Consider the following 26,443-nt stretch of genomic DNA (forward strand, 5'->3'; position numbering starts at 1 on the left):
TCTCTGCAACAGCATAGGGACATCTAAGATGCAGGCCATAAAACATGTCTTATAAATGGTGACCAAGGAGGAGCCGCTAGGGAGTCATGTCCCCATCACTGCTTCATGGATGAGTGAGTTATCTCGGCTGGATGGAGCATGCACGTCTAGGTACCACTAGCAAAGGGTCAACCTGTCTGTAACGTGCTGTGATGGGACTCCTGATTAATTTTATTTGGCCAGGTCATTTGGGAGGCTAGCTCCCTTCAGGAAGCCTGGGAAATACAAACTGAGTTCAGAGTAGGGGCCGGAAATCTAGACGTGGGAGCTAGGGAAAGCACCAGTTATCAGAGGAGCCATTCACTATGCTAATCCCAGGAGCTTAGATCTGGTGTCCAACGCACCAGATCCTCAGACCAACCAGAGCAGTATCACCTGGAGAACCTGGTAAAGACCCCAATTCCCAGGATGTAGCCCTGGGGAGACTGATTCAGTCAGATATTAGACCCAATGGAGAAACTACTCAGGTGTATCTTCTTTTTCCTATATATTCTTCAAGCCTAGTCCATGTGGGGCCCTCACAGCCATTAACCCCTTCTGAGCTCAACCTGTTTGTACCTCACAAGACTTCCCTGGCCACTTAAATACATGCTAGAGTGAAACAGCGCTTTGTATCTTGTCACGCTTAGCTTTTAATATGTTGTTTCATGGTACATTATATCTTTTAATTAGATGGTCATTTTCTCAAAATTATAGCCATCTCAAATTGTCTAACTCCCAAAGCAGTTAGTGGCCTACATCCACAAACATCCTACAGCCTCATGCAGCTGGCTCTCATAATCATTCTCATCTCTTTGAGAGGGTTATTTGACAGAGGGTTTTTTGGACCGCACTGTCTAAACAGCACCTACAAGTCCCTTTCTAGCCCATGCAAATGTGGGTGCTTCGTTGCGTCCAATTCTTGTGACCTCATGGACTGTAGCCCTCCAGGCTCCTTGGTCTGTGGGATTTCCCAGACAAGAGTACTGGAGTGGGTTGCCATTTCCTTCTCCAGGGGATCTTCCTGACCCAGGGGTCGAACCTGTGTCTCTTGCATCTGCTTTATTGGCAGGTGGATTCTTTACCACTGTACCACCTGGGAAGCCCCTTCTAGCCCACATTGCTGTTGTTGTTCAGTTGCTGAGTTCTGTCTGACTCTTTGCAACCCCATGGACTGTAGCACGCTAGGCTTTCCTGTCCTTCACTATCTCCTAGTTTGCTCAAACTCATGTCCATTGAGTCAGTGATGCCATCCAACCACCTCATCCTCTGGTTGCCTCCTTTTCTTCCTACCCTCAATCTTTCCCAGCATCAGGGTCTTTCCCAATGCTCTTCACATAAGGTGGCCAAAGTTTTGAAGATTCAGCTTCAGTCTTTCCAGTGGATATTCAGGGTTGATTTAGCCCATGACCCCATCTTATTTTCTTCATAGCATTTTATCAATATCTAAAATGTTATTACATAGTCATTGTCTATCTTGAGATCTGGTCTTTGTCCCCACTAGATTACAAGATCTATGAGACCAGCTGTTGTCAGGGGTTGTATCTTTAGCAACAAAGAGCAAGTGTCTAACACATCATAGGTTTGTTACATACGTTTTGTTAAATGATCCTATTTTCAGGTAAGAGAAGTAGTAACTCATCTCATTAAACTCTCTGGTGCCGATAGGGTGCTTTGTGTGTCAGCCATGTACTTCTCAGGATTATCTAGGCAAGCCACTGAAAGCTTGCATCCCAAAATGTCAACCCAGCTTCTGACATGCCCCAAGGTGGGCAACACCAGAATGAGTTTATATCCCCAGAGCAAAAGTGGGGCAGATACAACATCAGAATATAAACAAAAGCAGCAGCTTTGTAATGAGAACCATTTGCACTCCTTGGACAAGGGTTGCTTCCTGAGAATTCTGACTTTCTATGCTTTTGTCTGCGACTTTCACACCTCCCAAACAGCCTCCAGCACAGAGCTGTGTTGGTTCTTAATGCTCGATTATAATTAAATTGAGAAGTCACACACATATTCAGATAAAACACAGGGAAAAACCTAGTGGATTAGAGCACAAAGGCATTCTGAGGAACTGGAACCATCCTTTCTTAGGAACGGTGGCCATAACATCAGAAATGATAGGATTTTCCTGGCTGACATAAAGGAGCAGGCCTCAGCAATCTGAGGATTAGAAAGCACTAGGGAGGAAGAACCTTTCCATCTGACCTTCCTGATTATTAATCCATTTTTCATGGATTAGCAAGACAATACATGGGTAGGAAAGCCGATGTAGGCATAAAACCTTAAGCTGTTAATCGGACAAGTCTAAAGAATAGCATTGCTGCTGCTAAGTCACTTCAGTCGTGTCCGACTCTGTGTGACCCCATAGATGGCAGCCCACCAGGCTCCCCCGTCCCTGGGATTCTCCAGGCAAGAATACTGGAGTGGGTTGCCATTTCCTTCTCCAATGTATGAAAGTAAAAAATGAAAGTAAAGTCGCTCAGTCGTGTCCGACTCTTAGTGACCCCATGGAATCTACCAGGCTCCTCCATCCATGGGATTTTCTAGGCAAGAGTACTGGAGTGGGGTGCTATTGCCTTCTCCAAAAGAATAGCATGGATTATTATCTATTCTGACATTCCTGAGACAGACCAGAAGAAGTCCACTGTTGCTACTGAGATGAGTCAACCAAGAAACGGGGCTATGAGCTCCAGCCTTTCTGAGGTGGCCATGGTCATCCTTGTCATCATCAGCAAGTGGGATTTGCCTGACTACCTTGTGAGCTAAGAAGGATCACAAATATGCAAATCTATTATCTAGAAAGATACAAGACACTATTATAAACACATGATAATACAGGAAGCATTCAGATTTCTTCATGGCATTTAATATATAATAAAAATAGGTAAGTTTATGGAGTCCAATGTTGGGTTTTAATCCTCACTACAATTCTGTGAGTTAAGGTCATCCTCATCCCATCTTCCTACACATAAGAGACGAAGTGCAAATTCTTCAAGGGACTTATCCAAGGCCACACAGCAAATGCACAGGCAGGCTCTGGCCTGACAACACACCTGCAGGAGTTATGGTACATACTGTCTCCCACGAAGGTTTTCACACCCTAAGGTTATGAGCCAATACATATTCAGAGATTGAAAATTCCACTCTTAGGTCATGCTCTGATAAGAGTTCTAGCTGCTTCAACATATGTCCTGAATATTAATTACCAAAAATAATTAGGGCCAGGAACAAACACCCCACCACCCAGCTAGGAAAACATCATTCACAGCAAATATAATTTGGGACAGAAGTGGATGGCACAGATTCTGCAACCTGTCACTCACCAGGATGACTTTCTCTATCTCCTTGGGTGCACACCAGTGAAACATCCCAGTAGAGTCATATTTCTTCACATTGGAGTCCATGTTGTCAATCTGATCATTGCCAGGAATTAACAAGGGGTCATGCCTGGGGAGAAAAGTACAGGAAAACTTAAGTGGAAAATGTGATAAATTATAAATGGAAAGTGCCCCCTGAGTTCCATCTCAGAGGAGATGGGAGAAGCGGAGGAAGCACTTGTCACTGAAGGCCAATCTTTTACTTGCAGAACCCATCCTGTGAAAGATAACTGCCCTGAACCCCCATCACCTCCTGGATGTGCAGGTGATCTGCGTCAGGTAGTAATTCTGCCTTTCTTTCCCATTCCCCTTTCTCTACAATGGACTTCAAATCACTTTGCGGATTCAGTCTCCCTTCTTAGGGATGTCTCACTCCTATTCTCATTTACCAGCTATCCAGTCTCCCCATGACACACACACATGCACACACCCAAAGGGTTGTTATTAGCATTGGCAATGAAGAGGAAAGAATAGGAATAGAGCCTCATGCTGACTGACTGGCATGAGGATGGAAAGCCAATTACTCGCTCTTTCTGACTACAACTTCTGACGTGATGCTCTTCGCAGTAAAAGCTTTAACAGGCTGCACTTTAAATATTTTAGCAATTTGCCCAATCAGATTTTGCTCTCCCTGGCTGAAGCCCTTTAAAGATTCAGCAGCATGTCACTTCAGAGCAGATTGACTACCAAATGCCCACATCTGGAATACATGATTTCAATACTAAACAACACCCTCTCTCCTTGCCTAGACAACTGTATTTGCACTCACTGTCCAATGATGCACTCCCCCCACCTGCATCTTCACCTCCCAACTGCCACACTCCCTCCATAGATGAGAGCCTCGAGCTCAGAGGCATCTTAATAAACTTGTCTTGAATTCTCAGAGCTACATTCACTTGCTCTTGCCTTATTTACTGGTGGAGAAAAAAGATGTCTCTGTAGAGGCCTCCCCTCCAGCAGACTGGCAGAGCCTTACCAACAACCATAAGAATTACAATAGAGTCAGGCAGCTCTAACAAGCTTACAGCATAAGAAATATAAATCCTGCATCTTGGGTCTAGATTCTGTCTCTGACAGAGATTCTGGACCTCCATCTTGAGGGAGGTATTTTGAGTGTCTACAACAATGACCATGGAAAATTAGGACAGTATCCCAGGCATAGTTACCTATCTGTACAGTGGAACTATTTCCCCAGAATAATCTCATCAATTTGAAATAGAAAATATAAATAAGTTGAAACTCCAAAAGTTTACTGTAAAGTTATTTTACCTTTTAAACCATCTATTTCAAGCATAAAAGTGAACTTTTAGTTCTTAATATTTCTTCCTCTGAAATTTCTCTGATGTTTCTCATCTGTATGTTCGGAACATAGACAGTGTAATAGCAGTCCCTCTGATATGGTCCAGAGACCTAGAAATGAACATTTAGGATCCCTACCACAGCCCTCCTAGCAGGCCTTCCAATCCCACTTAAAATGGGAAGACTCTCCCTGCATTTATTTATTCCTGCGAATTTTCTTTTAGGCTGCACCAAATGACAAATATTGTACAGGGCAATCCTACAAAGTTATCTTCCATGAACATGCTAGATTACTACAGGAACAGTCATATCTGATCTTAAAAGGAGAAGAACAATCAGCTCGGAATAACATCTCAGTAGCTGGGTTGATGCAAAGTCTGAAGGTGTTGTAAACCAGCAGGTCACCTTTCAAACACTGAACTCAGCCAAAAATGCTAAAATAAAAAGGCAGTTGCTGATAATAATGGGTTACAGATCATGGCAAGAGAAAACTTGAATATTTTTGTCCTTGAAGAATTTTTAAGAGTTCTATAGATATCCACTACTCACCATAAAGAAGGAGTCTGAGAAAATGTACAGAATAGATTCTTTCTTCCTAGCCCTAGAATGTATTTTAGTTGGAAGAGAGTCTTAACAAATTTTCCCTGAAGATACAAAGTCAGTTTGTTTATTGGTTGGAGAGGAAGTATTATCTCAGGGAATACTTCTGAATATTCCTGCCCCCAATGTATTCAAGATTTATATTCATATAATATTAGCAAGCAAGCAAATGATGTAGCAAGCTGGCCAAAATTCCTTTTGGAAAATATGTGCCTTGAAAGGGAAGAGATACATTTTGATTTCCTATCTTTCTTGGGAGGAATCATCTCTTGGTTATACTGGTCTCCAACACTCATCTTAGAAAAGTAAACAAGCAAGTCTGATGATCAATTGCCCCTCAATGAGAAGAAAAAGAGTTTTTTAATGTCAAGCCTCATTAACTAGGGTGAGGATTTGGGTACCCCACATATTATTTGACACTAGAGCTGCAAGCCAGAATTTGTGCTGGAACATCTAGAAGCATCAGGGAGGTCTCAGTGGTAAACCACGCTGCACTCTGCTTCCTGCAAGCCTCTCAGCCTGCCCCAAGATCATTTAAATATAAGTCGTCCAGGACGTTCCTAAAAGAGGATCATCTGAAGACTGTCAAAAATCTCCCTGAACAAATATATTTCCATTTCTGACCAGTCATGGTACCTGAAATTTGACCTTTGGTTTCTTGAATCAGTAAAGCAACCAGTAAACCTGAACCCCCTCTTCTGTGCCAAGAACGGAGGAGACTGTAATGATGAAGGCTCAGTCCCTTGTTAAGGAAAGGGTTATCATACACTGAGCAAGAGAGAAAATGCCCATCAACAGTTGTGATACACTGCAGCAAGTGTTATAGCAGAAGTAATGTACAAGGTGGTCTGAGAATACCAAGAAAGTTGTCAATTGCCTGGTATCTGAGTGATCAAGGAGACCTTTGCAAAGAAGGTAACATTTGCTCTGAGCCCTGAAAAGTGAGAAGGGATCTCAGCCTGTTTTAGTCATGATCCACTAGAAGCCATTCAGAGGATTGAGGCCCTAAAGAAGACGCAAACAAAAGATGTTATCTTGGAGATGCTGTATTGCCTGACCTAAGGTACAGAAGACTCAGGCAAGGCTCCCAAGTGGCACTAGGATGTGCACTGGGAGTCAAGTGGAAGAGATGGGGTCAGCTGATTGAGTATGACCGATGGAGCTCAGACTAGGGGTTTAGATGGAGCCAAACTCAAGCTTCCAAAAAGGAAAAATGTCATTCAAACGGAAAGTAATTTTTAAATGACTTGAGTTGTTTCCCAAAGCAGTGGATCGCTCATCATTTGAGACATTCCTAAGGAGCTGTGGATACAGAGGGGATTTCATTGTAAATGTTAGGTGAGCCTAGATCTTTAAGATTTGAAGCACTGTTCTCTCAATGAACAAGAGGTACCTGGAAAGAGTTTGTATTTTTTAACCACTATTGGGTATCAAAAGGCTGGAGGGCATGCAGTAAAGTAAAGCATAGAAAAGTTGTTTTTGGAGCAAAGATGGAGGATAAGTAGGACGGAAGACTGATGACTAGAAATGCTCCTCATTAACTAGATTCACTAGATGTCTGGGAGGAATCTTAGAATGTGAATCATTCCAGCAGCATGAGAGTCTGTCACTACCTTGGGCCAGACAGGATACGTTTCTTCGCCATGTCTGTTCCTGCATCAGTGCAAGTGACATAGGCTGGCTTAGGCTACTGAGAGATCTCTGACATAGGTGAAGAGTAAAGAGTCAGTCATTCCACAGGAACTTCTGCTCCTTGAGAATGTCAATCAACAGTGCTTTGGTCAGGGGAGGCCCAGGAGAAGAATAAGGCAGTTTGTTATACGTGGAACGGAGGACCATCAGAAACCTCCCTGAACAGAGAATCTCATCATTATTAGTTTACAAAATGACGAAGAGAGTCACTTTCACAAGTTCTCAGACAACTCTTTTAAAGGCTTAGTTGGAACTGAGGACCAATCCTAGATACCGCCCTTCGCATCTGAACTATTTTATATGCTTCCTCAACTCACAAAGTAATCCCAACTCCCACCAAATGGACCATAATTGATTCAAGGCTCATGTGTTACTTACCACCTACATGCCTTGTTTTAGGGTGAAACTATGAGGGAAGGATATCTGCTGTGTAGTTGTTACGGACTGAATTGTATCCCCTTTCATCCCACAAAATCCGTATGTTGTAGTCCTAACTCCTAGCATCTCAGACTGTAACTGTATTTTGAGATATGCTCATTAAAGAGGTAACAGTTAAAATGGAGTCATTAGTGCAGGCCCTAATTCAGTATGACTGTTGTCCTTACAAAAGGAGGAACTTCGGGCAAGCAAGTTCAGAGGGAAGATGATGCGAAGTCACAAGGAGAAGACGGCCATCTACCAGCAAGAGAGAGGCCTGAAACAGATCCTTCCTTCATGGCTTCAGAAGGAACCAACCCTGCCAACAGCTTGATCTTGAACTTCCAACTTCTAGAGCCATAAGAAAATTAATTTCTGTTGTTTTTTTGGACTGTGAAGAAAGCTGAGCACTGAAAAATTGATGCTTTTGAACTGTAGTGTTGGAGAAGACTCTTGAGAGTCCCTTGGACTGCAAGGAGATCCAACGAGTCCATCCTGAAGGAGATCAGTCCTGGGTGTTCACTGGAAGGACTGATGCTAAAGCTGAAACTCCAATACTTTGGCCACCTCATGTGAAGAGCTGACTCATTGGAAAAGACCCTGATGCTGGGAGGGATTGGGGGCAGGAGAAGAAGGGGACGACAGAGGATGAGATGGCTGGATGGCATCACTGACTCAATGGGCATGAGTTTGAGTAAGCTCTGGGAGTTGCTGATGGACAGGGAGGCCTGGCATGCTGCGATTCATGGGGTGGCAAAGAGTCGGACATGACTGAGCGACTGAACTGAACTGAATTAAAGACACTTAGTCTGTGGACTTTGTTATGGCAGCCTGAGCTAATTAATACAGTTGTGTACCTTGAATAAAAATGGACACAATGGACCAGATGTCACTCCATTGATGACCCTGGCTGTCCTCTTGCACCTTAGGGCTCAGCTGTTCATTTAAAGGAAAGAAGCATCCTGCCATCAGTTTAGGAATACATGGAAACATACCAGAAGTACACAATATCTTCATGACAGAGTCTGGTCTCATACAAACCCCGTTAGGTCTGCTCGGCCTGGGAGGCTTCCTAGCCTTTAACTTGTGCATCTGAGGATCATTACCTCTGACAAACCCATCCAAAGAAAAAGAAGCCAAGACACCAGCCAGTTAATTTGTTCAGTGGAACCAAGAGAGCTAATCCCCCAAGGGAGTTTTGGAAGTGGATACCACTGATAGAAGAAAACCAACTATTCCTTTCGAATAGTGCTTGTGTATACTGGCTCCAGAGCCGAAATGTCTGTCTTCAAATTTTGGCTCATCTACTACTTGCTACATTATGCAAGTTTCTTCGTCTGTAAAATGGGAGTGTTAAATGTCATCATTAGAGCTTCCCTGGTGGCTCAGATGGTAAAGTGTCTGCCTGCAATGCGGGAGACCCGGGTTCGATCCCTGGGTTGGGAAGATCTCCCAGAGAAGGAAATGGCAACCCACTCCAGTATTATTGCCTGGAGAATCCCACAGACGGAGGAGCCTGGTAGGCTACAGTTCATGGGGTTGCAAAGAGCTGGACACAACTGAGCGACTTCACTTTCACTTTCTTTCTTTCAATTTAAGGACAGTCTGAGTGAAGACATGGCATGCACCTGGCACAAAACTTAACACAGAGCATGCCCTCACTAAATGTTAACTATTATTATTATTATCGTTCCTTATACTTTGCTTACACATCACCAGATGGGCAATACAGAAATCAGATTGATTATATTCTTTGCAGCTGAAGATGGAGAAGCTCTATACAGTCAGTAAAACAAGACCGGGAGCTGACTGTGGCTCAGTTCATGAGTTCCTTACTGCAAAATTCAGACTTACGTTGAAGAAAGTAGGGAAAACCACTAGGCCATTCAGGTACGACCTAAATCAAATCTCTTATGATTATATAGTGGAATACCATATAATCTATTTGTAATACTACAAATAGATTCAAGGGATTAGATCTGATAGAGTGTCTGAAGAACTATGGATGGAGGTTCATAACATTGTACAAGAAGTGGTGATAAAAAACCATCCCCCAAAAATACAAAAAGGCAAAACGGTTGTCTGAGGAGGCCTTACAAATAGCTAAGAAAAGAAGTGAAAGGCAAAGGAGAAAAGGAAAGATATACCCATCTGAATGCAGAGTTCCAAAGAATAGCAAGGGGAGATAAGAAAGCCTTCCTCAGTGATCAGTGCAAAGAAATAGAAGAAAACAATAGAATGGGAGAAACTAGAGATCTCTTCATTAGAGATACCAAGTGAATATTTCATGCAAAGATGGGCATAATAAAGTACAGAAACAGTATGGACCTAATAGAAGCAGAAGATGCTAAGAAGAGATGGCAAAAATACATGAAAGAACTATACAAAAAAGATCTTAGTGACCCAGATAACCATGATGCTGTGACCTAGAGCCAGACATCCTGTAATGTGAAGTCAAGTGGGCCTTTGTGAGCATCACTAAAACAAAGCTAGTGGAGGTGATGGAATTCCAACTGAGCTATTTCAAATCCTGAAAAATGATGCTGTTAAAGTACTGTACTCAATATGCCAGCAAATTCCAAAAACTCAGCAGTGGCCACAGGACTGGAAAAGGTCAGTTTCCATTCTAATCCCAAGGAAAGGCAACGCCAAAGAATGTTCAAACTACCGCACAATTGCACTCATTTCACACGCTAGCAAAGTAATGCTCAAAATTCTCCAAGCTAGACTGCAATAGTCCGTGAACTGAGAACTACCAGATGTTCAAGCTGGGTTTAGAAAAGGCAGAGGAACCAGAGATCAAATTGCCAATATATGTTGGCTCATAGAAAAATCAAGAGAATTCCAGAAAAACATCTGCTTCATCAACTACGCCACAGCCTTTGATTGTGTGGATCACAACAAACTGTGGAAAATTCTTAAAGGAATGGGAATACCAGACCACCTTACTTACCTCCTGAGAAATCTGTATGCAAGTCAAGAAGCAACAGTTAGAATCAGACATGGAATAACAGACTGGTTCCAAATTGGGCAAGGAGTACATCAAGGCTTTGTATTGTCACCCTGCTTATTTAACTTATATGCAGAGTAAATCATGCAAAATGCCATGCTAGATGAAGCACAAGCTAGAATCAAGGTTGGTGGGAGAAATACCAATAACCTCAGATATGCAGATGACACCACCCTTATGGTAGAAAGTGAAGAGGAACTAAAGAGCCTCTTGATGAAAGTAAAAGAGGAGAGTGAAAAAGCTGGCTTAAAAGGCAGCATTCAAAAAAACAAAGATCTTGGCCTCCAGTCCCATCACTTCATGGCAAATAGATAGGGAAACAATGGAAATAGTGACAGACTTTATTTTGGGGGGCTCCAAAATCACTACAGATGGTGATTGCAGCCATGAAATTAAAAGATGCTTGCCCCTTGGAAGAAAAGCTATGACAAACCTAGACAGTTTATTAAAAAGCGGAGACATAACTTTGCCAACAAAGGTCCATATAGTCAAAACTATGGTTTTTCCAGAAGTCATGTAGGGATGTGAGAGTTGGACTATAAAGAAGGCTGAGTGCCGAAGAATTGATACTTTTGAACTGTGGTGTTGAAGAAGACTCTTGAGAGTCTCTTGGACTGCAAGGAGATCAAATCTGTCAGTCCTAAAGGAAATCAATCCTGAATATTCATTGGAAGGACTAATACTGAAGCTGAAGCTCTAGTACTTTGGCCACCTGATGTGAAGAGCTGACTCATTAGAAAAGACCCTGATGCTGGGAAAAATTGAAGGCAGAAGGAGAAGGGATGACAGAGGACGAGGATGAGATGGTTGGATGGCATCACCAACTGAACAGACATGAGTTTGAGCAAGCGGTGGGAGATGGTGAAAGACAAGGAAGCCTGACGTGCTACAGTCCAAGGGGTCACAAAGAGTCAGACACAACTGAACAACAATAACAAAGAATCTACTCATATATTTGTAGCTCTTATAATGGTGAAAGGAGACAGGGAAGAGATAGTGGTTCAGTAATGAAGATGGGTTCTCCTACTGTATCTGACTATATTACTACTACCACTACTATTGCTACTAAGAGGAATAGCCATCCTGGGTTGAGCTCTCATAAATGTTGCTGTGGTAAAACTCTTACCTGCATTTCATGATGTACTCATCACAAAGACACAGGCAATTTCTGTAATTATGACCCATCTGCATGGATGGGAAACAGAACGTGGCTAAGTATGTGGCTGAGATAACACAGCCAAGGGGAAGAGAACAAGGCTTTGCCCACAGAAGTCTTCCTGACTGAAGTCAGTGACGCTTGGTCCCTATCTCACGCCGTCCCGCTTGCAGGAAGCAGCTGGGTCATGTTCACTCCCCACTGCAGTACCCCAAGCGGCAGTGCCCTATGTTGCAAAGAGAGGAAAAGCAGCATGTCGGGCATTTATGAAATGCACAGCTGGTGTGAATAATCAGTAGAAAATTTCCCCATGAGCCCCTGTTAGGACAATGTGCTAAGGAGAGCCTCAATAATCAATTAAGGCTAGACATGCTTTTGTCTTGTCCTGATATCTGAAGACTGCATTTAGGAATACCCACATTTTTATAACAACTGAGAAGCCCCAGTGAGTTAAATTTTTCATAGCTATGCTTCTTGAATCTCAGCTCACACCTCCAAAGTCCACAGTTACAAATTAAGCATGCCTGACTTCAAAAAAAGAATAAAAGATCATTGTTTTGAGGATTTGCAGAGCAAGGAATGCCACTTGCCATCAATTAATCTCAGGAAGCGAAATAAATGCCCAGCTACAGCAGACACACAAAAAGCTTGCCTTGAAGACAACAGCCTAAAGCAAAACCACAAATCCCTTCTCTAGCAAACCTGCTGTGAGGAAGCTGGCATTATATTTTAAAGAGCACAGCTCCCCTAAGAAGAGAATCTGAGATTTTTCCTGTGGCAGTGGGTCCTGTGCTGGACTTCAGAAATTTATACTAAAGTCCAAGGAACCAAAGCCAACCAACCAAACAAAAGGTATGAAAGAGAAAGTTACCACATGGTTTTTAAATTGTCTCCTTTCCTTGTTTGATTTTCAGGACCTCATTTCTACTTACATGATGCAGCCTTTCCTATCATTACAGGCATCCCATCTAGATTGAGGCCAATCCTGAGGTGGTCCTCCTGGGAAATGGGAGTCTTGATAAAATTGGGCGATTTCTCCTGCTTTTGTAGGCTTTTCATCCCAGTGGTAAGAGTGATTTTATTGAGTATCTATTATGTCCCATAATAAGGGTATCAGGTGGAGAAGGTAATGGCACTCCACTCCAGTACTCTTGCCTGGAAAATCCCATGAATGGAGGAGTCTTGGTAGGCTGCAGTCCATGGGGTCGCGAAGAGTCAGACATGACTGACCGACTTCACTTTCACTTTTCACTTTCATGCATTGGAGAAGGAAATGGCAAACCACTCCAGTGTTCTTGCCTGGAGAATCCCAGGGACAGCGGAGCCTGGTGGGCTGCCGTCTATGGGGTCACACAGAGTCGGACACGACTGAAGTGACTTAGCAGCAAGGGTATCAGGACATTTCTGAAGCCTCATAATTTGCATCAAATGCTCCCCCTGAGCTGTCTTCCTCCATAACCTCAGACAGACATGGCTAGGAACTCTTACAGAAGTGAGATGATCTTTCCAGAGATAATAATTTACATGACTGTCTTATCCATTAGTTGGTGATGTTCTTCAGGGCAGGGAACTCATATTTTACTCTCCCACACATTTCTGGAACCCAACAGAGGACTTAGTAGATACTCAATAAACAACCAACTACCAAGTGAAGCTGATGATGAATGATCTCTGGTCTCTGACTATCTCTTCAACAGAGTGCCCCAGCCCTTCCAAGCAGACCAGAAAAAGTGCCCAAAGAAAGCCCATTCAACTTTGATTTCCTGTAACAGTTTGTTTGGGGAACAGTCAAGGCTCTTGTGCTGTTTCCCACTTTACAGGAACAGCGTCTATAATAGGGCATGATGATTGGGACGGAGACCCTATAAATATGTCTCTAACCATTCAAGCTACCTGGAAGGTGCCCAGAGCCAGCTGCTGTAACTGATCAGCACAGACTATTCATGTTTGATGTCCAGTGGTGGTCAATACAGATGTTCTTAACTAAGCAACTACTTAGTGCTCCAATGCCAGGTCTGAATATTTCTGTGAGAAGGGTCCCTATCACTTGAAGTTTCTCCCACTGCTCTGATTCATGTAAGGAGCAGTTCTTAAAGTGTGGCCCCACACCAGCTGCCTCAGCATCACCTGGGAGCTTTTAAGAAATGCAATTCTCCAGTGCATCCCAGACTGATGCATGCTAAAGTTTAAGGATCATTGTTGTCAAGTTTCACCTAGATGGACCGGCTTTGTGGTTAGAGTCAATCCTATCACAGTTAACAACTATTTGGAACATATAACTGGAAGGTTATAGTCCTATTCAACAAGGACTGGACCAGAGTGGGACCTTGGAGCGGAGTCAGTGCAAAGTTGAAGGAGACAGCTTACATGCCTCACTCTAGTCCCTGCTTTTCAAATGGAGAATGCAGATATGGGGACTAAAGCAAACCCAGGTCACCTGCTCTGACTTTCTTTCTGTGACTCTCTGGAACTTTAGGGGTTGTATCAACATTTGATGGAAATTTCTAACCCGGATGCAAGTGACTCTCTCTTGCTGACCTCTATCTCCAAGAGCTAATCAGCAAATAAGCATAAAAAAGTAAATGAAATATTCATTCTTATTAAGTACAACATATATTTCAGTTTTCTACCCTCCTTGGCTTTCATCACTTCCACTTCACAGAAGGCAACCTGGCAGGTAGTAACTAAGTCCTTCAGAGTCACATTCAGGAGCAGCAGGTCACATACATGCATCTCTGGCTGCACCAGTCAGAGCAGACTGGAGGGGTTCCCAAGTGGTCTCCTCTAAAGGGCCCATACTTGGGTTTTCAGTACCGTAAATGGTTCTGACTCAATGGATTTGCCTCATTCTTGGGTACATTTCTGGGTGGAGTCTATTTCCTGCTATGTTGCAAGGATCCTGACTTTGGGATTCTGGCTCTGACCTTAACTCATCCTTCACCATTGCCTCCACCATCCTGGGTAATGCTCATCTCTCCTGAGACACGGCTTCCCCTACTCCCACTCCCAAATCCCACCAGATGTCCATCCTGGGAGCCACCTTGAGAAAGCCTTCAGGCCACTCTGGGCACACTTTCTGTATCTCTACTTGCATGTTTTTTTTTTTTTTTCCTGCCCAACAAATAAGCAATCAAGAACTGTTTCTCCCGAGTGTGTCATCTCTTGCTAGGCAGCCACTGTTCTCAGAGGAAGAAGGAAATTAGTGCCTTTATGTTTGGGAGACAAGCAAGGAGATCTGACATGTTCTTCAGTCCTGGAGGAGAGTGGACAAGATGCTCTTGAAACCAAGGGATGGGATAATGACCCTCTGCTGTCCATGCACTGTGTCCAGGGAACTATGTCCAACCCACCCCAGCCCTGGGAGGACGAGACCCACCATTTCTTCCCTCTTCAGTCCTGTGGGGGCCTGTCACTTATGATTTGTTTGTGCATTAAGAGGTGAATTTACTTAGCTAAGCTGTCCTGGCTTTCCTTCTTCATTCTGCTCAGTGGACAGAATCGCAAGAATGGCATTCTGTCTCCAACTCTGAGTGGACTCAGGCCACTTTGCCATTTTCTATTACTAAAACCTTTCAAGCTGGCCGTCCTAACAAAAAGACCCAGTGAGAGGTATGAATCAAAAGGGAGGGGATGGAACTTAACAAGCAGATGAGTTTATTTCACTTAATGATCAGTTAGTGCCCACAAGGAGGATAATCTGTTTTTCTCCAATCATATTTCCACTTTCATTCAGAAAACAAACATGAAGCTCCTTTCACAGTGTTCAACTTCTGTTTGGGGCATTGTCATTTATCCTCACTAGCCTGGCTGGGGGCTATCTCTTTGTGGAAAGTGTCTACCCAGCACACTCTGGGTAGATCCTCAGGGCCCATGGCATCTTATGCCAAGTCCCCCAGCACCTGAGGGAAGAAGTGTAACTGATGTCGGGAATGCTATATGTCCTTCTTGGGAAGACTGTTGAACTCACAACTGCCCATGGTTTGACAGCAGACCTTGAATGATTTGGTACCCAAAGGACCTTGGCAGAGGCCAAGGCGAGGATAAGCCTTCCCTTCACACCTCTGAATTTATGTATCATGTGTCTCCAGAAGGCCCAGACGCAGGCTTCTAAACCCTTCCTTATACCATTATCAGCGATCCTCTCAAAACACAAGTTAGGGTACCACTTCCTCAAAAACCTGCAAGGTTCTAGCCTATGACAGGAAAGGCCTTCATGACTAAGTGCCAGAACACTCTCATATTGTCAGTTCTAAGAACCTCTTTCTCCAGCAACTTGCAATGGCCTAAGCTCTACCCTATTGCCTCTAGCAGGTGCAGGAGTGAAGCAGTAAATAAAATGGTTTGGAAACTAAACCATTTAGGTTCATATCTTCCCAATTAGGTAAGACTTACTAGATTTACTACCCTTTATATCTCTGTGATTCAATTTCTTTATCCATAAAAGGAAACAGCAGTCCCTCCTCATGTCGTTAGGATACCATGAAATAACAAGCATAATGCTCTAGAAATGATACCTGGCACCTGGTAAACAGTGGACAAGGGTGGGAAGTGCTATTAGTCAAGAATTCTCCTCATCCTTCACAGCCCAGGCTCAGCCTTCCAAACCAGAGGTAATGAGGGCTCTCTCTGCTCTCACAGCCTATGTTGGTAGGTCGCCACCCTGCCCTTACTCTATTTTGCTGTATATTCTTGTCTATCTCCCACATTAAACCATGAGCCTTTTGAAGACGCGGGCCTGAGTTCAATTCCTGGGTTGTGAAGATTCCCTTGGAGAAGGTAAAGGCTACCCACTCCAGTATTCTGGCCTGGAGAATTCCACAGACTGTATAGTCCATGGGGTCACAAAGAGGCAGACATGACTGAGTGACTTTCACTCACTTCACTAAATCTTTATTATCTGAGGACTATAATCCACTTTAATTTTACACCCACAAAGACCTACAACATCTTGAGTACAGTAGATTCTCTCTAAACCTTTCCCAGATAAAAATTAATCTGAGAAAGGAAACAGAAGTGGGCAGCTGAAAGGTATAACCTTTGGGGTTGTATTTGAGGACAGAGCCAAGGAGCCAGGGCATTTTCCCCATATCGGTCTATCCACTGAAGATATCTTCTAAGCAGCCAAAAAGCATCTGTGAAGGCAACCACTTGAAGGTGGTCATGAAATGAACTGAATGTGATAGTGAACAGGGCTGGGATTCAGAGAATCCAAGAATCTCCTTCAACTGTGGTCAAAATGGTGTCCAATGAGCTTTTTTTCCCCTAGAAAGTCTTTCTAGATAGATTTCATTGGATAGTCAGTGGGTCTTCATACATGCTAAGTTGCTTCAGTTGTGTCTGACTCTTTGCTACCCCATGGGCTGTAGCCCACCATCCTCTGTCCATGGGGATTCTCCAGGCAAGAATACTGGAGTGGGCTGCCTTGCCCTCTTCTAGGAGATCTTCCCAACCCAGGGGTTGAACCTGTGTCTCTTGTATCTGTTGCATTGGTAGAGGGGCTTCTTTACCACCAGCATCACCTGGGAAGCCCTAATGGGATCTGACAGCACCCGAATGAAGCCAGAACACTCTCATATTGTCAACTCTAAGAACCTCTTTCTCCAGCCACATTGCTCCACTTGCAAAGGCCTGAGCACTACCCTATTCCCTCCAGCAGGTATAGGAGTGAAGCAGTGAATAAAATGGGTTTGGAAACTAAACCATTTAGGTTCATATCTTCCCAATTAGGTAAGACTTACTAGATTAAGATTCCTTACTAGATTCCTTACTAATTAAGAACCCTTGACTTGGTTATTCAGAGACAAAGTGCTTCGCTCTAGAGTCTTAAATGGAAGGAAGACACAGCTTTCTTTACAGGGCACACACCCACTGAGTAGGGAGAACTGGGCAACAGGTGCTTGGCGATTTTAGAGGAAAGCTAGGAGAGGCTCCTTAAACCAGTCCATGTTAAGAGACCAACAGAGAGAAGAATGATAGGGCCCTGGTCACCTCCCCAGTCTGCTCCTTTGAGGGATCTGAAGCCAAAGGTCTCTATCATGACACACAGATCCCTGACTTGGGGCACAGATGCTTGCCATTGGCTCAGTCTAGTTGTGAGGGTTGTTTTCTGTGTCAGGGTAACTGAAAAAACATACTGCCTCAGGATCCAGACACAACAAGCAAGGCAGTTCGCCTAATGATGGTGCAGAGAGTGAAGTGACACTTGGAAGCCAGGGTAGGCCTGCTACCAGAACAAAGGGGAGACAAAGACCATTAGTACGGAGTCCCAGCTGCACTTCCTGCTGGCAGATGCCTTGCAAGGACCCCTCACGCAGGAGTCTGTTTTATTTGCAGAGGCCACAGAGGTAAATTAGAGCCCAGCCTGGCCCATTCTGGGCCCTCCAGCTTCTCTCAGAATGTTTCCTATCACTGCCCATAGGCCACTAAAACCTGCCCGCATTCAGGATGATTGATTCTGCTCAAGCAGCAAGCCACAAACTCATGTCGAAACACCCACTTCAAATGAGTCATTAGCCTCCTTTATGGATGTTTCAGGTCATAAGGAATAGGACCTGTGAGCCCCATCTCTTGTAGAGTAGATAGGGAATGTTTGCAGATGTGGCGGAGGGTGGGGGGGACTGTTTCCTGTCAATCAGCAAGATGAAGCTAGAAAAAAATAAGTCCTGGCAACTTCATGGCCAGAGTCAGGGATTCAAACCAAACCACCCACGGGCTCTTCATTCCTACCCTAGAAGTGAAGAGCAACAGCAACAGGGCTCCACAGAGTCTGTGGAGTGTCCACAGACAGACTCCCATCTTGACTCTGTAAAGTACCTGGAACACAGAAAGTTGTGGTCAAAGAGGGGAATGTCTAAGACTTTCTGACTTGTCACGGGACAGCCCGTTCCAACTGAACACCGGCCGAGGTCGTCATGGGCTGGCGGGGTAAAGAGCTGCAGCGACAGCAGCCACCGTCATAGCAGCAGCCCAGAGGCAGCAACACCAGAAACCTGAGTTCTGTAGCTCGGCAAGTTTCAGCTCACCGCCTGACCCACGTTTAGCAATTCTGATGTACCGCAGAGCAGACAGCCCCAGCCCAGGATGACTGCCTCCCTTAGCCCCTCTCCGACAGGCAATGAAAGCAAGACCCACTTTGAAAATTCTCCCCCATCATGCAAACTGACACAGGCATGCTTTTCAAAAACCCACAGCCAATCTGTTGATCATTACTTATTTACAAAGGCCTTCGGGCAGAAAGTCCTGTAAAAACCATACTTGATACGGTATATACTAGCTTTTTCTGCTTGTGGAAAAAAAGTCCCCCCAAGGCTACCTCAAACCATCACTTTCTATTGCACATAAAATGTAGCGTGTAACACTAAAGTATTTAATATATAGGGTATAATATATCTACAGGAAAGGCATTTGTGTAGAAGTATGTTACCCCGGATTTGGTAATTTGATGTTTTGCTGAAGGCTACGACTTAAAAAAGCTTCCACCTCGTACAGAAGACCTGTCATCTTGGTACCCAAGAGCCAACAGAATAAAGAAGTACCCTTAAGCAGCAAAACTTTGACACAGCTTTGAAGCATATGAAAACAGTATAACTCCTCAGAATTATTATTACTCAAGATCAAAGAAATGAGCCATACTTTACATAGCAAACAGGGACAGGGAATTTGGCTCCAAAGGTTTCAGATTTTTCAGACTTCTCTTTATTTATTTATTTGCTTCACTAAATTTAGGCAAAAAGAAAGCGCCTGGGCTTCTATTTTCAGTGGATAAAACTATCAGCATGAGATAAGGCGATCACATAGTGGTGAGTAAATAGAGAATGGACGTGAGCATGACAAGTGGCATTGGAAAAACAAGGGCTTGGCAATTGACACGTTTTACTTCTCCTCATAAACTGTAAACAAGCAGGTAAATCAGCAGCACCCAAGCAAGACTGAGCAAATGGGAAACCAGAAACACTGAACAGGAAGAGGGGATTATGATGGAAACGGACGTGGGGCTGGGTGAGTCTTCTCTTGGGACTTGTGTTCTCGACCACGTGAAGGACTGCCCTGTCTCCATCCTGTAAAGATGGTTGTGGAGAGGCAGAAAGAGGCTAAAGCTAGGAAAAGGTGGGGAGGAGGAGGAATTCATCCTGATTTTTGTATCAGTCATCAAAGGGAGGAGAGTGGCCAATGGCAATGAGAAGAAGAAAGCACCATCAAGATGGCAGGTGTTTCCATGGCAGGAAACATTTAGGGAAAGCCTTGCAAACCTGAAATCATTCCTGTTTCATTGAGGTGCTGGAGAGTGAGGATGATGAAGGAAATAAGCACTAGGATTGGCAGATGAATCGGAGACCAAAAAAAGAGAGAGGAAAGATGAAGAAGCCAAGAAGAGGAACCAACAGAAGTCTATTGAAAATTGGCTTCACTTGCCTTTTCCTAGAGGAAGCTGCAGTCAAGATAGAGAGAAGGGAAGAAAGGAAAGAAGGAAGGGAGCAAGGGAAGGACAGAGAGAGGGACAGAAGGAGGGAGGGAAGGAGAGAAAGAGAGCAAAAGAGTGCTCACAAGCACTATTTCATAATTAATATTGCTTTTAGCCTGAGCAGAAGTGGATTACTTTTGAACTTTGCTTTGGCAAGTCCACAGATTATTAGACTTTTTTATCAGTCAAAATCAATTAACAGAAATTTGATTTCAATCGACAGGATAAAGAGAAGGTAATCTTCAGGTTCATTTTTGATTGTGATGATACATCTCACATATGGCCTTAAGTACAGAAAACAGTCCTCGGAGGGACTCCAGCAGAAAGAGACTTGCCGGAGGCAAACTAACCACATGCGTCCCTCTGATTGGCTGCTGCCGTCATTAGTGCCACGGCTGTTTAGGAACTACACAGAGACGGGACATGGTGACAGCTCAGACTTTAAAGCCTATGTATTTTTCAAACAGCTTTTCAAACTGTTTTTCATGACAGAATTTTTTCAGCTCTATCATTAACTGCTGACAAGCTGACAGAATAAATACTCCAGCCTTTAAGAAGCCATCTAACGATCTCGTCCCCTCCTCCCCTGCGAGCTTGCTAGGGAGGAGAGCCTCTGGGCCCCGGAGGGTTGGGGGTGGGGGTGGCGATGAGAGGAGATGGAGCGAGAGGGGGGCCCGCCACCAGGGGACCCACTGCACAGCCCGGGCCCCCATCCATCCTTACCTCATCAGCTTGGGCGAGGAGCTGGGTGAGTTCCGCATGCCTCCGTTGCGCTGCTTTTTTTTGGGTGACAGTGTCGACGGCTGCTCATCTTCAACTGGAAATACAGGCAGCTCATGAGATTATGAACAGTTTGAGGGCAGACTGTGAAATACAGGCAAGATATCAAAGGACACACACTTACGGCTCAGTCACTCACTAGGAATTCATGGCCGTGTCTTAGGACCCAATGACAAAAACCAAGGCGTTAGTCAAAGAGCCCGGCTTAAGGGAGGTGAGAGCATCACCTCTCAACACTCCAGCATTTAAACATGCACTTTGAAAGACTAAAACAGTTTATAAACACCCTGCCGATAGAAAGAACAGAAATTGCAAAAATATGGATGTATATATGGGAACACGCCATCATTCTGCTCAGAATTCAATTTGGTTCCTTTGCCTTGCTGGATGACCAAAAGTCAGAAACAGAGCTGTCTTTGAAGCAGCGGCATGAGAGCTGCCAGCTGGCTGCTTCTGCAAATGAACCAACAAAACCGGTTCCTAATTCCTGCACGCCAGAGGAAAAGAGCCTTGGAGAGGCAAGGATTGGAGGCCTTAACAGCCAATGTTTCAATCCATCAGGACTGGGAACATTGGTGGGTTCTGGCTCAAGAATCCCAGCCCAATGCAGCTCTTGTCCCTCCACCTCCCAGGAGAGAGGGCCTGAGGGGCTGTGTGTGTGGGGTCTTTTCTCAATTCATTAAGATGGGAGAAAGGGGGCTGCAAGCACCCAAACAAAGGAGGAGGTTGCCATTGAATGATATCTCTGATGATGCGGGGGGTTGCGGGGAGGTTGCAGGAAAGCAGGGCAGCAGAGAGTATTGGAAACCACAGGTTGTTTTCCAAATGTTTAAACCACACAGATTGCTAAGCAATGTGAAGCTCTGCTCACAAACAACATAGCATACTCTATTGCTTTTGCCCAAAGACACCCACTAATAAGCTCTGGAGATGTATTAGCCTGCATTGTGCTTCTTTTAAGAGAGCTGCTTGATAATTAGTAGATGCATACCCAGCCTGTCGCCCAAGGGCACCAGCAGCAATATCCTAGTCTTCCTCTCCCCACCCCCACGATTAGGGCTAAAGCTGTAATGTCAAGAGGGAAAAACAGGATCCTTGGATTCTTATTGTTGACTGCAACACAGACTGGGAGGAAGCATCCCTGAAACTTAAAATGACACGCAGTTACCTTAAAGCTAAGAGGAGAAATATTAGCAGCGACAACATCAAAAGAAGCTTGATAGGTGTTAAAGGTGTACAAGGCTTAAGTGGGGGAAGAGATGCCATCTCAGCTGCTTGATATTATCCAGGAAGACCCATATCAGAACGTGCATGATATGGTACTTCCCGGAAAACACTAAATACATTTAATGTTATGATATATGGCCCAAAAGAGTTTATAATAATCCAGTGTTAGTGTTAGTCACTCAGTCATGTCTGACTCTTCGCAACCCCACGGACTATAGCCGTCCATGGACTATTCTCTGTCCATGGAATTTCCCAAGCAAGAATACTGGAGTGGGTAGCCATTCCCTTCTCCAGGAGGATCTTTCCAATTCAGGGATCGTACCCAGGTTTCCAGCACTGTAGGCAGATTCTTTACAGTCTGGTCAACAGGGAAGACCATGATAATCCAACTACCCTCTAAATGCTTCCAAGTATCACCCTTGGTACACTCCTTTATTCTACTGTCAGTCTGGGGTTGTCTAACTTTTGGCTGACACAGGGAAATGGAACAAGAATGTAGCTGGAAGTGACAGTGTGACCGGAAGAAATAAAGGCAGACAAATCACCTGCAAATGCCCTCAGCCCTTACACTCTATCACCTGCTGCTCCCCCTGCACGGTCTTCCCTCCCCCACCCCAACCCCACCCACCCGCCAGAGGCCCAGGCTCAGGCTGTGACCGTATCAGTCACTTAGGTCTCCAGGAGGGAACTATGTGGCTGGAAGGATATCGCATCTTATCAGAAATGAGTATCCACAGCAAATCACAGAGACTAAACAGCACTTAAAAGATTAAAGGAAATAAATACAAGCCACATAAATGGTATTGAAAAAAATCACTTAGAGGTGATATGCATCTCTCAGCAAGCAAGCAGGCACTCTGTTCTTGACCTGCATTTATCTTCCTTTCGTAGGAGAGGGGCCAGGCATCCCAGACAATGATGGGGTAGAAAGGGAGTAAGATTGAGAGACAGAGAATGTGTATAGCGTAAGTGTACTTTTGCACTTTCCCCATCTCGGGATGGGGTAGAAAGTCTTGAGCTGACTACCCATGTAATACAAAGTCATCTTTTAATATGGGCCACTTGGAATGGTTGTATTTTGTTCAAGATGACCTAGATTAGTTGAGTAGCATGATGCACTAAACAACACGTGTGCATGTGAGTTGATCTAGTAGGAGGTGGAAATTCTTTTCTTCTTACCACACAAGCCTTCTTATGGTTAGGATGAAATGTCCAAAAAGGTTTTTTACCTACCCTAGGCTAGCTTTATTCAAGCCCACCAGATGTTGCCACGGTTTTGTCCAATTATACAATAAGCCTGTGTCTGTAGGAAGTCATAGTCTCTGGCATTTCTGCTGAATTCTTTTGCTTAACTTTACTTTCCTCATTTGCACTGGGCTAATGACACATAACCCTCTCCTGTTAAGTGCCCATTAACCTGGCACCTGTTCACTGTCTGTTTATCTGCAGTGATCTTCAGATGGAAGACTTGCAAGTTAATACCTGTTCACCAGCTCCAGGGAAACACCTTGTTCTGGTGCTAAAGTCAGGCCTCCTTCTATGCAAGGAAACGATTTATTTTCATCACAACTCAGAAAGCTCATCCATCATAATCATACTGCATTTAAACTGGGATTTGTTCTCTTAAATGAAATGCATGTTCAAAGGTTTCCTCATGTACTGGAAATGCAGATCTGTTCCCTGAAGAGATGGGGCAGGGTAGGGGGGAGTGGGAGGCAGGGAAATGTCTCCAGCTTAAATATACGAACGCTGTGTAATGGAGACCATTACAGTGGCTTAGATCCCACTAGAGGAGCCGTGATCACTTCTGCCTCCTAAGTAGGATATAAACCATATTTAATTATTATCCTTTTATATGGATTCCATCAATTTCTGCATATTTAAGGAAAGCAGATTGAGGAAAACTTTTAGTTAAGCTATAAAATATAATTTTCATTTCATGGCTTCTGTGACTACATGAGACGAATAAAAATTGAATTAAAAAGGGAGACTTACTTCGGTGAAAGACAAGTATTAAAGGAATGGGCTACTACCTCATGCCAACACACATGTCCAGGTTCACAGTTAGCCTGGTTTCTGGCTAATTATAATACACCTCTGTCTCCGGCATTTCCACTAAGGTCCTCCTGCTGTGGAAGCAGAAGGAAGATAAGATCTTTTAAAGGAACCTGACTTACCAGCTTCTTTAAAACACAAACAAGTTCAGGAATCCAATGTGGAATTTTTATAGGAGCTGAACTCCATCCAGTCTCTGAGTACTCATAAAATTCAAGGGCTTGTTTTTGCACATCCCTAAGTATAACACTTAATGTGCTGTTGTAACTTCCCAGTGCTCGCTTGTCTAATAGGCACTGAATCTAACAGTTTTACAGTTTGGGAAGACTCAGTGCTAGAAAAATGTCAGGCAAATCTAATGAGCCTTCAGATCCCTTGGTTTGCACTGGAGTTTAATTTAAAGTTACAATGATGTTTTAACATGTTTGCTTATACTTGACTAAAGAGGATTCATTATTTCAATGACATAACCTCCAGACAATGTTCTGGGAATTGATTTAAGATGTGGTGGTAATTCCAACAGCCTTAATGCAGAGCCGAACATCTGTAACAACATTTTACTCAACTTTTCATCAGCACTCTTTTTTAAGCAACAGCAAGGCAACGTCTTCCAGAAACACTGGCCAGAACTCCGGGCTCCTTTCAAGATGATCATATACTTTACTGCATTTTTTTAAAAAAGAGAAATCCCTTTCTTTATTGGCCTAGCCAACTTGCAAACACTGTCAAGGTTCATCAATGCCTCTTCACGGGCACTTTGAGTAAAATGGGGCAACAATTTCAGCTTGCCTATGTAGTCCAGAGCTGACCTGTGGTGGACCCAGCTCTCAGCTCCAGCCTGGGGCACATTCTTTTGTCCCTGTTTCCTCAACAGGGTTTAGAGGGATGATGCCCTCTGAGACTTAAAGGTGAGTTTGTTGGCTGCAGTTAAAAAATAGTTCAAAGCAAATAAACTCGGAAATGTAATAAAAGGCAAACAACCCATAAACATGAGTCAACTGGCTATCTCCATTATGTCATTAATCACCACATCTGGCGAAACCCACATCTGCACACACTTAGCAGATCATTAGTAATGTCATATTCACACTGGAATCACTCAGAGTAAGAGGCATGCAAAGTGGTTTGAACGCAGAGGCATAGAACTAACAGGGCTTCCGACTGGAGTCCTGTGCAAGCTGCTAGTTTGGGGGGAGGGTAGTTTAAATGATTATTTATCATTATTTATCCATATCATATGGATTTTCTCTTTGGTCTTTTGCTGCCCAACAAGCTAGATGCATGCTGAAATCCACAGTAGTACATCTTCCTTCTCCCCCTGAGCTCAGCATGTTAAGGTAGAACATTAAGGGGTGCAGTTATTAAAAACTGGGATGGATTCCAGAGCTCCTTCACCTGGCTCGGCCACAAGCTGAGAATTGTGAGCTGTGTTCTTGAACTCAAATGGGTCTTTGGGATAGCGTGATCTAGCTCCAACCTTGACTGCCAAACAATAACAAGAAAAGAAAACTGAAATTAATCCTTTGTGAAATTTTTCATTAGAAAAGCTCCAAACCAGTTTTCCCATTGAACAAAATTATAGTTTTAAATTAAAATGGAAGTTTCTTCCTTCACAGCTAAATTGCAGGGTTTTTCTCTTTTCCCCCTGATAACTTCTTGAAATTCTTTTCGCTGCATTATTGTCATCAATGTCAGATGGGATAATGTGTCAGCAGACAATCTTGCTTGTGTCATCATTTCCCCAAATATACAGAGTTCCTTTTTCCCCCCATTATATATACACAGACACAGAAAATTCAGTTTTGCAGAAAGACCAAACTCATTATCTTCTAAAATCTGCTAAAATGCATCCTACTGAATAATCATTAGAGTCCAAGTCATCAACCCTCAATATGAAACTATCATTTTCAACTCAAACCACTGGCTTGGTGAGCTCCCTTGGTTGTGATATCGCTGCTTAACTTGCATTAAATGCCAGGGGTCTGCTACTCCTAAGAAAGGGTGATGTGTCGCATCTCCTTGTACGGTGAGTGATATCAGTGGGAATCGGGTGTGTGTTTTCAGCCTTTCAGGACATGAATGTTGTTTTACTAAAAATGGAAACTTATGAAATTGCGGGACTAGAGATTGGACAAGTGTGCTTCCTGTTTCCTGGGTTTATCAAACTTCCTTTCCTCCCAAGAAAAATCAAGTAAGTTGTAGTAATACAGTCACTTTTCAACAAACTGATTCATGATAGACAAAACTTCCAGGCTGATTCAACCTCTCTACAGGATGACTGCCTCAGACTTTCACTAGGAAATCTGGGTTAGCAAACTCCAAGGTCCTACAGTATAGCCAGGAAAGAG

General features: G+C 43.7%; 1 protein-coding gene across 4 annotated transcripts in view; it reads right to left on the reverse strand.

Moving 5' to 3' along the window:
* Positions 1 to 26,443, reverse strand: part of KCNMA1 (potassium calcium-activated channel subfamily M alpha 1) — a 755,545-nt gene that overhangs the window by 83,718 nt on the left and 645,384 nt on the right. For 3 of the 4 annotated variants that reach the window (XM_061161908.1, XM_061161907.1, XM_061161903.1), the window contains exons 19-20: positions 20,757 to 20,850; positions 3,345 to 3,468 (exon numbers count right to left, since the gene is read on the reverse strand). In XM_061161908.1, coding sequence (XP_061017891.1) covers positions 3,345 to 3,468; positions 20,757 to 20,850 — 218 coding nt within the window. Of the gene's footprint in view, positions 1 to 3,344; positions 3,469 to 20,756; positions 20,851 to 25,490; positions 25,578 to 26,443 lie in introns of all 4 variants that reach the window. The other variant, XM_061161909.1, reaches the window with a different exon arrangement.

This window comes from Dama dama, chromosome 15 (genome assembly GCF_033118175.1).
Source record: "Dama dama isolate Ldn47 chromosome 15, ASM3311817v1, whole genome shotgun sequence".
In the NCBI taxonomy this organism is placed as follows: domain Eukaryota; kingdom Metazoa; phylum Chordata; class Mammalia; order Artiodactyla; family Cervidae; genus Dama; species Dama dama.